Source organism: Magnolia sinica, chromosome 2, assembly GCF_029962835.1.
Source record: "Magnolia sinica isolate HGM2019 chromosome 2, MsV1, whole genome shotgun sequence".
Classification (NCBI taxonomy): Eukaryota; Viridiplantae; Streptophyta; class Magnoliopsida; order Magnoliales; family Magnoliaceae; genus Magnolia; species Magnolia sinica.
The window spans coordinates 52,059,680-52,075,038 of record NC_080574.1 but is presented as its reverse complement, the minus strand read 5'-3'; the positions used below and the strand labels follow the sequence as shown (position 1 = coordinate 52,075,038).

General features: G+C 41.3%; 1 protein-coding gene across 1 annotated transcript; it reads right to left on the bottom strand.

The window, feature by feature from the left end:
• Nucleotides 1–531: 531 nt before the first annotated feature.
• Nucleotides 532–9,446, bottom strand: LOC131237097 (neutral ceramidase 2-like). Its single transcript, XM_058234750.1, has 9 exons — nt 9,097–9,446; nt 8,542–8,750; nt 6,763–7,080; nt 5,642–5,897; nt 4,285–4,543; nt 3,961–4,086; nt 3,508–3,571; nt 1,519–1,688; nt 532–1,227 (listed from the first exon to the last, which is right to left on the bottom strand). Exons 1-9 carry the CDS (start codon nt 9,429–9,431, stop codon nt 673–675), a joined length of 2,292 nt encoding a protein of 763 aa, XP_058090733.1. The 5' UTR covers nt 9,432–9,446; the 3' UTR covers nt 532–672.
• Nucleotides 9,447–15,359: the final 5,913 nt, after the last annotated feature.

Genomic DNA, 15,359 nt, shown 5'->3' with positions numbered 1-15,359 from the left:
TTTTTCGCAGTTTTGGCGTAGTGGGGATCCTAAGTATGTTTAGGCGTGATATAGGAGTCGGATATGAAGACCATATAATTCATTATGTTTTTTCAAAGAGTGGACCGTACAACAGAACGTTGTAACCTTGATGAACGGTGGATCTAATGATTTGACGATTTATCTCGAGAGTCAATGGATGGATGTCTTGACCTGTAGATAGAGATTACTTACAATGGTTAGATTTAGTCAAAATGAAGATGAGCGATTCCAAAAGTTAGGCTATCGGGTAATACCCAAGTACTGAAAAGTATAGGGTGTTACAGTTCTTGACCCATCAAAGATCAACTTTCACGGTGTTAATTGTACATATAGATTCAAGATTTCTTGAGGAATTTGCTCTTCTAGATCAGACGGGTGGTCAGCCAAAAAATCAGGCTATCAAACTCGGACAAAGCTAACACTCATTTGACAATTCAACCATTCAAAATAAGCTAAATATTCAACAAGTATTTTACTAGCTAAATCGGCCACCGCTATTGCATATCTCGGTAGCACCCAAGCATGCCCATTGTAAATTACATATCCGACTTTATTAATGAGTTCCATCTCTTCATCTATTACCTTGTTATCACAACACTAGCTAGGCAACATATACGGAATTTACGATGCACACTAGATCTAAATTTGCAACTAAGAAACTGCGAATGAGCTCGAAGCGCCAGTGAAGTATTGATTAGGAGGCAGCAGAAATTTCATGGATGATCCGAAGTGCCTTAGCCTATAAACCCCGGAAACCGCTTCTTTGGGCACTTCCCATTCAATGGTGGCCAAGCTATATGAGCTACTATTGTCCATACTCCATTTAAAAAACAAGGAAAAATCATCGTCGTCGTAGGCCGGTATCCACCGTTTTTTGTACAGCATTTCTACAACGGCAAAAGTTCCTTCGGTCAAGAGATCATTCCTGGGGCTGGCACTCCAAAATGTGGCACTAACCTTGTCTCCCTTCCCAAATGATCCTTTAGATGGTATGACGACGTCATGTTGTATGTCGCCGTATTTCTTTCCCTTAGGGCTTGAATCACCGAATGGTGGTGGTAAGAGGCTTATTAGGGCGTCCGAAAGATCGGGCGGTGATAGTCCGGTGTGGCTCAGCTTATCTCCTTTGGCCATGGATATTGCTAGTTTCTTGAATTCTTGGATGTATGCTGACAATGTATGAGGCCCGTACAATGTGGAAGCTGCCTGCGCATTTCATTGGTATGTAATTCTTTAGTACAGGTCAAAGAGGTAACTGGGTGTAATTCCTTATTGGCATATGTTATATACCAATAACATATGAGGTCATTTGAAAATTAAGCTAGCCCACTCATTATGTGTCCATTCACCATAAACATACACGTGTCACTTATATGATAGATGAACCAGCCTGATTTTTGGGCTTGGACGTGTTCATGGCTGGCCTCACCCAATGAATGGCCTAGATCAGATGAAGCACGCTTGCATGTAGGGATACACGAATTACTTAGCACCTACCTCGTATCGCTGCTGCTTGTATTCTTCGAACGTCGCAACGTACTGAGAATAGGTGTTGGTAAGGCCAGCAATCACGATATGGGTGTTGTCATCAAATTCCCCGTTGCTGTTGCTTATCAACGTCTCTTTAACGGCCTCCCTCAGTCTCCTCCCAGCCATGGTCGTGAACTCTGTTAATGTGAAATTATTATGTATTAGAAATTAAAATCTATAATACGTAATTACTATTAACTAAAATGATCAATGAACTCATTTTTAAGCATCTATTGCTCATGGTCTAATTTTCTTATATAGATATAAGTAATAATATATATATTTTTTAAATTAATAGCTCATAGTTTTAAGGCATGCTGGCTGAGAGTAGAGCCGAACCGAGTTGAGGTTGGCCCAGCTTGGCTCGGCCAACCGACTACCCAGCTCGAACTTGGTTCAGCTCAGTCCTTGCACCTAATTGGTCAGCTTGGCTCGACTCACTCAATGGCTCAGGGTAGCTCGAGCCAAGCTTGAGCTCGATCTTTCAAGCCGAGTTATATTATATAATATATAATTTATTTAAATATATAAATATTTACAAATTATTTATATTAAGTGAACCCGATTCAAGCTTAATCGATTTGAACCAAGTCAAGTTCGAGTCCAGTTCCGAGCTGAGTTGAATCGAACTCAGTGTAACTTGAACTCAGCTCATATTTTTTTCAAGCTAAAAAAATCAGTTCAACTCGGCTCGAACCCAGTTACAAGCCAAGTTGAGTTGAATTTTTCCGAGTCGAGTCAAGCGAGTTAACCGAGCTAACTCAGTTTGTGTACAGCTCTAGTTGAGATCCCTGCTTTTCAGAGTTTTGTGGTCAAACCTCTCTCACACTCTTTCGAGCAAGTCGGTATGAGTCAATACTGAGTCAGGAGAGTTGAGGGCGAGTCAACAATGAGCCTGGTACAATCTGAGTTTATGAGACAACTCAGTCTAGAAATTAGCTGAGTCAGCCAACTGCTAGTCGTGTCACTGAGTTTTGGATCTATGCTCAGTCTCAACTCGTCAAGTGACTCAGCATGTTCTCCCCCTTCATCATTGCTTTTCTTCACTAATAGATATAATGCATTACTATTAATTTTCATTATCTCTATAACTTTTATTATTATTTAATTTTTGAATATCAGGTCAAGTCTAATAAATGCTTTTAATACAATATGATTATTCTTAACATTTATCATCACCATAAATATTTTTAATTTAATTATTAAATAGAAGTCGAGTCAAGTAATGACCTGGACGAGTTGACCCAATCCAGCTAAAAACATTGAGTCGAGTAAGTAATGACTTGCTCGAGTTTTTGAGTTTTTGAACTTTGATAAGGCAAGTGAGCCCATGGTTCAGTTGTCCAAACCGTTGATTTTATGGCCCCAAAATGGAGGGCCTATTTACCAAAGTTATCCTAGATGGCGCCTAGCACTTCAATTGGTTTCTAACATATAGACAGATGAGAAAGAAAAAAATACAGCAACAATCTATGTCCAACCAAAAATAGGCTGAATATCAATGGCCAGGATCTTCCAATGTAGAGGGTGTTCACTGCATGGGTTATGTACGGTGAGGTCCACCATATCAATGGTTTGGATCCTTGAACTATGTCAAACCCCACTTGCACTGCACAAACTTTCTGCCTGAGCATTGGATAATACCCGAAAAGGAATTGGATCCATTACAATGGAAATATCATTCACGGCCACGCACGACAATGTGGAGACATTCCTCACTGTTTATCTATCCTGGCCCAAAAATCTTCTTGCAAGCAAGTGGGCCTCATTGGCAAGTGCGGTTGTGAGTAGGGTTGTGCAGACAGTTGTAAGGTAGCTGCAGGGATCTCTCTTTGAAAGTAAACGTTAACGGTCTACAATCGATGCAACCGTTTTAAGTGTACGGCTAGAAACGGGTCATGCTGGTCCGGGCATGGCCCACCCAGACCCCACCTAGTAACGAGTTGGAAAGCTCACCTCCAGGAACTGAAAGTATGACGAGTTTACCAATCCTCAACATCTGTATAGGGAGAATTGCAGGCTGCAATATAAACAACACAGAAATAAAAGCTAAGGTGAGAAGAATCATGGTTTATGTGCTTTCTACCCATTCATATAGATAATCATCTGTGTCATTTTCTTTTTCTACATTCGGGATACATGGTTCAATAATCCAGACCATTGGTTTGTTGCAAGCCACCTTGGATGGACCATGCTTTGAAAACTACCGACAAGTGGACCATTGAAACCACTCAATTTGCAGCTTAAAATATGGTTAAGAAGAGAAATGTGGGGGTGGTCCACTTTCAAATGATGAAAGGCCAATCAATGGTGGGCCTTAACATATCAATGGCTAGGATCACAGAAACATTGCCATGCTTAATCTCTCTTCCTTTCTCTAATGAAAGTAAGAGGTAATGATATAGTTACCGTCCATGGCCAAGGGTCAAACATCTCTCCGGCATCAAGCAAAACGGCCTTGGGCTTTTGACACTCCACCTGTTCTTTACTTGGCTCTTTCAGCATATTTCTCACCAATTTCCAGAATTCATTTACCTGGAAAAAAAAAAATAATAAATAAATAAATTGATTTTCTTTCTTTCTAAGAGGTTGTCACTAGCACGTGTCATTGAAATACCAATGTGTGAGAATGAGATTGTTATAACTGCCGAAACGCTCGACCACAGAGAACTTCCACAGCTATTATTTGGTAATTGCTCATAAAACAAAAGGCAAGGGTGTTATCGTCATTACCTCCTCGTCACCTTGTTGAAACCCAAATTTTCCAGGGCCATCTGTGGTCCCGGCTGCGAAACCAGGACCGAGGGCCGCCGGACAGGTCTTCACCACCTTGTTCGATCCCAAATTTACCTCGAGATTCGTGAAATTCAGATACACGTGGCGGTAATCTATCTTCCCGGTCAGTTTCTCTTGAGCGGTCTTAAAGAGGTCTACGGCCTTTTGGAACTGTCTCTGGCCGATGATCTTTGTACTTAGTATCTCATCTGGGTATCTGGCCCACAAAATTAAAACTCAATGTCAAATGATGTTTTAATACATTTTTACCACAAAAATCGACGGTGGTTATACATTATCTTTGTTGCAGATACTCATTGATATCTTCCCTCCAATCGATGGGCAGTCCTAGATTGAGGCTGATGAAATGACAGATGGACATTGCAGGTGTAGGGACCAGGACTGCATACTGACTCTGTGGACCCCACCATGACTATGTACGTATTTTATTTATCCACGCTTTCCATCCATTTTGTCCGGATCATTTTAAGTTATGAGCCCATAAAACAAGGCAGATTTAGATCTCAGGTGGACCACAGAGGTGATTGAACCTCTACCATTAAAAACTCTTTTAGAACCACAAAACTTCATATTTATGTTTTCCCTTCATATATATATATATATATATATAGATATAATATGACAAAAAAACATTACAACAGGCCTTAGGAAGTTTTCAACGGTGATCTTAGTGTTCATAGCTGTTTTTTGTGGTGCAGTCCATATGAGATCTGAATCTACCTCATTTTTGGGTTCATACCCTGAAATAATGAAGCAAAATGAATGGATTGTGTATGCATACATCATAGTGGGGCCCACAGAGCACTGTCCACTAGCGGTATGCAATCCACGTTCATTGATGGGATGATTAGGAGAATTCAATCAGTCCCATTTTTAGGCCATGCCACATCGGTGAGGTGATAAATAATTTGGATGGTCCACATAAATGGGACTGTTTTCCACATTGATTAGACAACAAATATTTTACAAATCCGAGGCTTGGTGTATTAGGATGAATTCTAGAGTCTTCACCTCTACAAACTTTCAATTCGCTCGAGGCCTATGATTCTGCATATTTGGGACCATGGTTTGGTGATCCAAACCTATGATTGCAGCACCCAAATGTGGAAGATCCTAACCATTGGATCAGTGACCCAAAAATAGATTTATATACAGCAAATATCCACATTTGGTAAAAGATTAGGCCAAAGATTGAAGAGTTAGGATCCCACTAACATTATCAGGCCAATCAGATCGAAAATTACTGTTGCCTTTTGTTGAATGTATTGACAAAATGTGGGAATATGAAAAATACCCAGGTCCTCGGCCCACACAGAGTAGGGTATTGCCATTGCATGATGAATGGTTGAAATCGCATGGTAAGCCAGTGTCGGTGCAGAATGCTCCAAGAACGTTCGGGCTCACATCCCCAACGTTGGATTGGCAAAATGCTGCAACGAACTGGGATCCACCAGTCTTCCTCACTTTGAATTTTCTACTTGTAGTTTCGTCACATGTTTCTCCTCCAGTGGCTTTGATTCTACTTGCTATTTCCACCAATCTGCTCACATCTTTTTCACAAGAAAATTTCAAATTAATTGGAGTAAGCGGTTAACAATAACACTCTGGCAGAGTGTAGTCCTCTGTATACCAGCGCGCAGTGTCTGTATTCGGGCTTATGCTCTTTTATTCAGTAACTAACTCTTTGAAATATTACTCTGTGACCAGTACAAAAGATAAGGCCTGAGGTACAGTAATCTAGACCACACCGCTGAAATGGATGGACGGTGTGGATATAACACATACATCATGGTGGGGCCCACCGAGTTTTGTGGTGTCAACACAGTACAAACCTCGTTGCTTTGTTATACAGTACGTAATGGGAGCCACAAACACATGGCGTGTACATGAGCTTTATTACACGCGCGCGTGCGCTTTTCAAAGCTCGAAATTCATATAAAATGACATCAATCTTTCTTTAATTTTTTTACCTCCCCCACTTGTAGGAAAATCCTAACCTTTCAAGTGGATGATTTGTTTTAAAGTACCCATCAATGAAACTTTGGTTGGCCATCCACTCACCTTCCTCCAACGTCCAAACGAACGGTTAGGATCGACCAATCAATGTGACTTTTGAGCTCTAGTCCATCTACGTTGGAGCCCATTTGGTGATCTTCTTGGATCTTGTACATGTGCCACGTGTACAAAATTCTGTGCTTGATAAATAACTTGTATATGTGCGTATGTCTCAGTCCATCCTAAATCTAGTGTGTCATATACACCAATTACTCAGTGTATATGCTCTTTCATTGCCACTTATCCAACTACACAACTACTTCGATGGGCCCACCTATCATCACCATCATATTGATAAAACGGTGGATAAAAGGCACATACACTGAAGCTCTACACCCACCGGTTCCGTTGTAAGATTACCTTGTAAACTAGTAGAATTTTGTGAAGCTGTTTTAGCCATTTGAGGAGGCGCTTTGAAAGATAATCTAAACCAGTCCTCGAAGAACCTCGCTGCAGCCCCTTTGTTATCGCCGCTGATGAGCTTGTTGTTCTTACTCATCGACGTCCCATGGGTTGCGAACCAATTGAAGGCTCCGATGCTCTTTCCGGTGGCCCCATCCACGAATTTCAGGAGGCTCATTTCGGGATCGACGTCTTGGGTGTAACGGGCTCTCTCCTCGGGTGGATTGAAGAGATAAGCACTTGGGCTTCTGTTTATTCCAGCATTTATCACATTTCCTACTCAAGAAAGCAAGAATTATCAACATCAATAAAAGTATTATTTACAAAGGATCATCAACTGCAGCTTCATACACCGCAGTTATGGTGTAAGTGATCTCTGAAACCATTGTTCTGAAACTCACTGATTCGACTCGAAACTTGGATGAGTCAACTCGATTCCACGAGATTTCGAGCCGAACCACTGAGAAACTCGGGACTGGGCCTGATGACTCTTTTCTGACTCAGGAAGACTCGTGTTGACTTGCAGTGACTCGAACCCTAAACCGAGTCACGTGGGGAATCAAGGTGGAAGCATTTATAGAATGAAATGAGAGTGAATCTCAAACTTTCATTTCTCTTTCTAATTTTCTGATTTATAAATTATTAAAATATTGAGTCAACTCGGGTCGAGTTTTTGAGTCAGCCTGATCTGGATGAACATGGAATCTGAGTCAAGTTTTCGAGTATTTGAACAGTGCATGGAACTGATCATCTGTGGGGCCCATGATGTAGAGTGGGTTGCATACAATTTCTTGGCCAAGATGGACCGGAAAAGGCCTGATCGGAGGCGGAAGTGATCTGGACCATCAGAACTTAAAACGGGGTATCTCGCAAACCAAAATGAGTTATCCGACATGCCATATATAACTTTGGGGTAGGACTAGCTACTTCAGCCATGCAACCTACTATGTTAGGTTGCACATGCCGAATTTGTGAGATTCCATTATATTGACAGTCGAATTTTTATTTTGTTTTTGTTTTTATTATTCATAGTAAGTTTTAGTTTGATTATAACTTTTCATCTGTTAGGCTTTAGGAGTTTTGTCCAACATGAAAAATTCTTAGAATAATTAGAAGAATAGCATGGTCGAGCCAAATAGGAAACTTACAATTTTTGGTCAAAAATCTTAAGGTCTAGTGGAAATCAATAGTCTATAAATAGGAAGTAATGATTTTTTGGAGTTTTAGTTATAGTATGAATCCTAAACTTCTTCCTAGGTTTATGTTATTATTTAAGAGATTGTAAGCTCATTTTTCATCACCAATTAATTTATTATGAATTTCTAAAAATTATAATTATTTTATTTTATTTTATTTTTTCATGATGGATTCGAGGTATCTTTAGGAGTCTAGATAAGCCCCATGGATTTGGAGTACATATCCATCTGAGGAAGACGGTGCTCGACCTCAACACGTCCTTCCCCTGCGTCTGCCCACTACTCATCCGATGCACTTGAACACATGGGATGAGAAGATCAATATGTACATTAGGTGGGTCCCGGATGGTAGAATCTAGCTGGTGATTGTAGAACGGCGGCAAATTTTTTAAAACCATATTTTGTATCTGTGACGCGTGTTCTACCTGATTGCTTGATCGGTCTGATTTTCCAGCCAGGTCATCTCCATAGTCCGGCCCACCCAACAGACGGATCAGATGTCCCATAGATGGGCTATATAACATTATTCTTTACCTCTTACCTTTGTTGATGAAAATGGAACCGGGCTTGAGATTGGTGTGGGCTTGGACAATGACCTGCTCGATGGCAGTGACCATGGCGTCGAAGGATTGTTGAACGAAGCCAAGGGAGGTGACGGAGTAGAGCACGTATTGCAAGTACCCGCCTGGCCCAGCATGGGTGTGGGTCCCACTAATCGCTAGGTTCTCTTCAGTGTACAGTTTTCCGTACCTGAGGAGATAGACGGCCACGATGATACAAAAAAAAAAAAAAACCTACTGTTTTCTACGTTAGACAATGTGCACTCATGCATGCAGATATGACTTGGAAAGGGCGGGTCTGGGTCAACCCAGCCCGACCCAATTATGAATCGACCCAAGGCCAACCCTTTAAGTAATCAGGCCTAAAATACGGTAGTCCACTCGTTAAGTGGGTCAATTTGACCAATGGTCTACATCCAATGCACACGTGTCACACCTGATAAGTAGACCGACCTGATTCTTGGGCTCACCTAATGGATGGCTCAAATCTAAAACGCGTGTAGACTGGGATTATCAAAATCTCTAAGTTTGATTACCTTGATTTAAGTTTCTCGAGGACCTTAATTGTAACCAACTGAGAAGCCATACCGGCATCAAGGTTCACAAATGCGAACCTTGGGCCTTTGGACCCTTCGGCTGCAATGAAGGCTCGCGCTCGTAGCCGGAAGTGAATACCGGCGGTGCTTTGTTTCATGTTGGCATAGCCCATCATGTTCACATCCGACGCTGGGCCTGTCATATCATAGCTACCCAGCCCGATCAAAAACTCACCGTTGGTGACGCTAATCGTGTCAAAAACAACGGTGGCCAGCGTGATGATGAGCAAAACAAACGGCGGAGATGAATGTATTGATGCCCTCATCATCTTCATTTCTACTAATGAATGATTAGAGGTGGGTTTAAATAGGTTGATTGATGGGGATGTTGTACAGCTATAAGGGATGTTTTTTTAGTGGGGAGGTCTTAAGTCCAACCGGTTGGACTATAAAGTTCCTGTCCACCCAGTGGATAATTACCGACCTTTTATGTACGTGTGACAATCCAAACCGTCCAATAGGTTGTCCCAATCATTTCAGTTTCCTTATGAAAAAATCTCCTATATCCACGCATTGAGTACATCACACTTGTATCAATGGATACAAATTTTTTTAATGGTGTGGCCCACCTGATGAGTAGATAGGGCTGAATTTTGCATTATGTATTCCCTATGGTGTGCTCAAACTATTGGAGAGATTGGATTTTACATGCACTTAATAAGTTAGAAATCATCCGTTGGGTAGACTGTCGGTTGTGGTCCAATCAGTTGGACGTGAGATCTTTGCTTTCTTAGTTAGGAGTGACAATATTGAAGGGGTGGTTTTGTTGGGTTGCATTGGGTTTGGGTGGCACAATAGTATCTCTTGTTGGGGTGCTCGGCGTGCGCCCGGACTTGTCGATTAGTGTAAGATCTTGGGCCCCCCTCACGCTTGAGTTCGTGTTGACGGTAATGAGTAGTCTACTCCACACATGTGGCACACGTGTGCGCCAACTCTGCCTGTCTAACTTGTGGGCCCCACTATGGATGGAGTGTAACCCAAAACTCATATTGATTGGATGATCTTAATCATTTGATTTGGGCCTGAAGAATAGATGGTTAAAAAAGGAAGTTTTCAATGGGTAAAATTGAATAGACGAAATCAGACGGTTAACATTTTCTGATCAGTGTCATATTCGGGTTATGATCTATCGACCAAGAGGCCCACAATTCTGACAGTTTGGATTAGCATGAACATGTGTCACTTAAGGGTCGATGACACGAATACTGAAGCTGCTTTATAGGGTGAGGGTTGGATCGATGGATTTGTCATTCTGTCCATGTCGAGCAACGGATCTCGTTCGGTCCGGAGTCAAGTCCTAATGGATGAAGCTGGACAACTCGGTTGAGTCGGGCAGAGTCACCCTTTTATTTTCAATTCTAACAGATAAGGCCCAAGGTACAGTAATCTAGACCATTGGTATATTGGTTTGCATCTTGACCGCGTAAAAAAGAAAAGAAATGAAAATCCAGATTGGCAAAATCAAGTGACCTATATTAGGACCATTTTCAGTTGAACACGTAGTTTTGCTATTTCTCTCTTTTTAGCGGTCAATATATAGCTCACGGCTTACTAACGGTCTGATTGCTCAACATGGCCCTACCGGCCATATTGAAAACACACATATTCTTGGCCAGATGAGTCACTAGGGCTGCAAGCTTGCCAGATTAAGCCATATTACTCGAGTTTGTAATAACTCACCCAACTCGGCATGAGTCACTCGAGGTATATCATCCATGTTGAGTTCAACTAGGTCCAAGTTGACTCGAGTTATTTCAGACTGGCTCGAGACTTAAAACCATAAACCATGGTTGGCTTTGGTATAATTTAAATCTGGTACGGTCGTGGCAATTTATGATTAACTTCAGTCACGGCAATCGTGGTGTTTCTGTTGGGATTTGTGCTGCAGAATCACGTAGATATGGATTTAGGATAGCAATCTAATGGCACCAAGCAAATACAAGAGAACAAAAAAGATTTAACGTGGAAAACCCTTTCGGGGAAAAACTATGGCATAAAGCGACAGAATTCTACTATGAAAATAGAAATTATAAAGAAAAAAGACTTACTCGATTCAAACAACCTTGAATCTCACCCTTGCTACACCCTTTAGAAACCCTAGAACCCTTTTAAGAACCTTTGGAACCGCTTTAGAAAGCCTTAACATTTCTTAGAAAAGTCCTAGGGACTCCTATTTATAGTTTAAGAAACTCCACTTATGCACCTCTCTGAAACCGCCTCAAATTTACGCAATCCGCGCAAAATCTGCTCACCATCTGCGTAACCTTCGACTGGTTGAGCCTGGGTTTCGACTGGTCGAAGACCTCGGGATTTTCAGAAACATCGCTGCTGGACTTTAAGTCGAGTCAATCCCTCAACTGGTCGAGCAGCGCTGTGAAACCAGATTTAAGACATCTATTTTACAACAATCTCCACCATATCTTCAATTTATAATCGTGTAGCTTCTTGACCTCTTCTCTTATTTCTGCATCACATCATAACTTCTCATGCACACTCCGTCCTCCTTTTATGCTATCGCCAAGCCCAGAGAAGTTGCACAGAACTTGAACTTCTTTGCAGGAACGATTTAGGTGAGCATGTCTGTCAGATCTAAATTCACATGCCCAACCACCTTTACTCATGTCTTCCCAAAAGTAAAGACGTAGACTTCTTACTATCTCACAGCTACCCAATGTTACCTGTTGGGGTATTTACTCACTACACAGATAGCATATAAAATAACCAATCTAATACAGACCATGACATGCAATGCCAACTGCATTCGAATAAAGCTCATGAGATATATCCTGCTTTTCCTCATCTATTTTTGGACATGTCCTGAGGAAAACTTGAGGAGAGACGCGTAGGGAACGCTCTCCGGCTTTACCTGGTCCATCACATACTTGATCAATACTTACCTAAGGTATTTTGCCTGAGATGACCAAAGCCTACTCCTCTTTTAGTCTCAATGAATATCATAGTCGAGAACCTTCTTTGCAGCCCCCCGATCCTTCATCTTTAATATCCCACTTAACTGAGTGTTCAGTACATTGATTTCATACTTGTCATAATTGGTGATCTACATGTTATCAACATACAATACCTGACCCACCATGAAGGAATCAAACCATTGCCTAGGTGACAGGTCGTACCACGACCTCTTGTAAACTTTTTTCTCAGCCTCTTTGACTTTGAACCGCTCTGGTTGCTTTATGTAGATTTACTCTTTCAATTTCCCGTGAAGAAGTACAGACTCCACATCCATCATTTCTAGCTCAAGATCGAATTGGCCAACCAGCGCCAATCACGAATATAATAAACACCTGCTATATCATCGGTGTGAATATCTCTGAGAAGCCAATCCCTTCTCATTGAGCATAACTCTTTACTACCAACCTCGTTCTGTATCTATGTTGTATTCTCCTGTAGATACAACTACATCCAACTGCTTTCCGGCCTACTGGAAGCTTCACCAGCTCCCATGTGTCAATCTGGTACAATGAGTCCATCACATCGCCCATAGTCACCTTCCACTTCTTAGCGCCAGGCTCACTTAGAGCTATCTGAATAGAAGACGGATCCCCTGTGATATTAGAGTCGTCCATGTACCTCTCCGATTCTTGCGATTATGCTATGTGATTCTTCTCACAGGTGGCTGTTCCACCTGCTCTGTATCCCTATCCATGCATCTTAGCCTTCCTGCCTTTCCTGCTCATGTGGTCATGCCTAACATGTTACACACGTGCAGAGATGGAATCTGCTACAGCCATCGCAGCTCCACTTGTTGAACTGCTGTCGATCAACTTGTAAACAGTATCAAGTCATTGCGCTTTCATGATTACCCATACCCCCTTAGATAACTTAAGGACACTATCAATACTTGTGAACCTACACCTTATAGCCTCGAATGTATCGAGAGAAATCAGGCTCTTCTTCATGTCAGGAACGTGCCTCACCCCAGTCATAGTATGCTCTGTTCTATCAAACATTTTGATACGCACCGTACTAACAGCCACAACATTACAGGCACTGTCATTGCCCATAAATACTTGTCCACCATCACACTTCTTGTAGATGGTGAACCAACTCCGATGAGGAGTCATGTGAAAGGATGCTCCTATGTCTAGAATCCACTCGCGTTTACGATCATCGTATGGGCGTCTGATCGTAGACACAGACAAAACATCACCATCACATCCACTCGATCTATTTGACGTGGAAGCATTGGCCTCTATTTACGAAGCCTCAGATTCTTCTCTATTAGATTTAAGATTTGTATAATTCTTCCTCACATGTCCTTCCATCCCATAGTTCCAGCACTTTACCTTTCCTTTGCCATTGCCCTTGGATTTGGATCTAGAACCTGAAAAACCTGTACCTTGTTCAGAATTCCTACCTCTTGTAAGCAGTGCATTAGAAGATATCCTCATGTCGACGTTAAGCTTTCTCATAGCCTTCCCTTGAAGGGATGAGATAACGGTGTCAACACTCAAGGTTTTATTCGTGGTGCACATTGTGTCCTTGAATAACTCATACGATGTCGGAAGAGAATTCAACAGCATACATGCTTATTCCTTATCTTTCATCACTTCCTTCATATCCAGCAATTTACAAACCAATTTATTGAAGTTGCTGATGTGAGCCTCCAGATCTCCACCCTCTACCATCTTGAAGTTATACCACTGCCGCTTCAAGTGTATGCTATTTTCAGAGAATTTTTTCATATAGACATCTTCTAACTTTACCCATAACTCAGCCACAATTTTCTCCCTCATGACATTGTAGAGAACCTCATCCATGAGACATAAATGGATCGATGATAAGGTCTTCTTATCAAGAGTATTCCAATCATCATCAGTCATAGTAGAATTTCGCTCCTCAAGAGCACCATCTTCGCCTTGCTTGATTAAGGAATTGATCATCTTGATCTTCCATAACTCAAACTTATTTTTCCCTAAGTACTTTTTAGTCTCATACCTAGTGCTTCCCATTGATGCTAATCCCTCGGATTCAGATCTATGCCTCAATGATTGCTCTTATACCACTTATTGAGATTTATGCTGCGGAATCACACAGATATGGATTTAGGGTAGCAATCTAATGACACTAAACAAACACAAAAGAACACAAAAAGTTAACGTGGAAAATCCTTTTGAGAAAAAACCATGGCACAAAGCGACAAAATTCCACTATGAAAATAGAAATTACAAAGAAAAAGGACTTACCCAATTCAAACAACCTCGAATCTCACCCTTGCTACACCCTTTATAAACCTGAAAATCCTTTTAGGAACCCTAGGAACCCCTTTAGAAAGCCTTAATATTTCTTAGAAAAGCCCTAGGGACGCCTATTTATAGTTTAGGAAACTCCACTTATGCACCTCTCTGAAACTGTCTCACATTTATGCAGTTTACGCAAAATCCGTGCACCATTTGTGTAACCTTCAACTGGTCAAGCCTGTCCCTCGACTGGTCGAAGACCTTGGGATTTTCAGAAACATCGTTGCTGGACTTCGAACCGAGTGGGCTTCGACTGGTCAAGCAGCGCAGTGAAACCAGATTTAAAACATCTGTTTTCAACAATTTCCTCAGATTGGTACTACAAGATTCTCTCAACAGTTTAAATGAGTATCTTTACACATCATCTGTTAATAGTTTGTGTCAATGGATGCTTGTGTGCACACAAATATGGGCAACAAGGCCTCACATTATGCTGTTTATGGATTGTTGGGCCATGAGTTATCTAGATTGTTGATCAAATATGGTTTGATATGTGCATATGTGGGATCATGGATCATCTTTATGACTTTACCATTGAGTGGTTGATTAAGTAAAAAAAGGCATCCATGTCTATATAGCTTCATAAGTATTTTAGTGGGCTATGAAGTTTAGAATACGTGTTATGTAATGTAATGCCCCGGTTTTCAGAACCCGAGAACATGACTCGTTTCCTGAAAACCCGAGTGTTAACTGATAATCAAAAGATATTTAAACCAAATCAAAGTGCGGTTAAAGGATCTAAGCATAGTATAAATGTAACCCATCCAAAAACAATATTCAAGGCCACTTAACTGGGGCCCATATACAAAACCTCAAATCTCAAAATGTTTTAAGAGTTACTAGCAAAAAGGGAATAAAAGCAACTATTGATTTAGTCCGTAAAACTCCGCTGCGTCCTAACAGGGCTCCTCTTCATAATAGACTTCTCTCAATCCCGTGGGATCA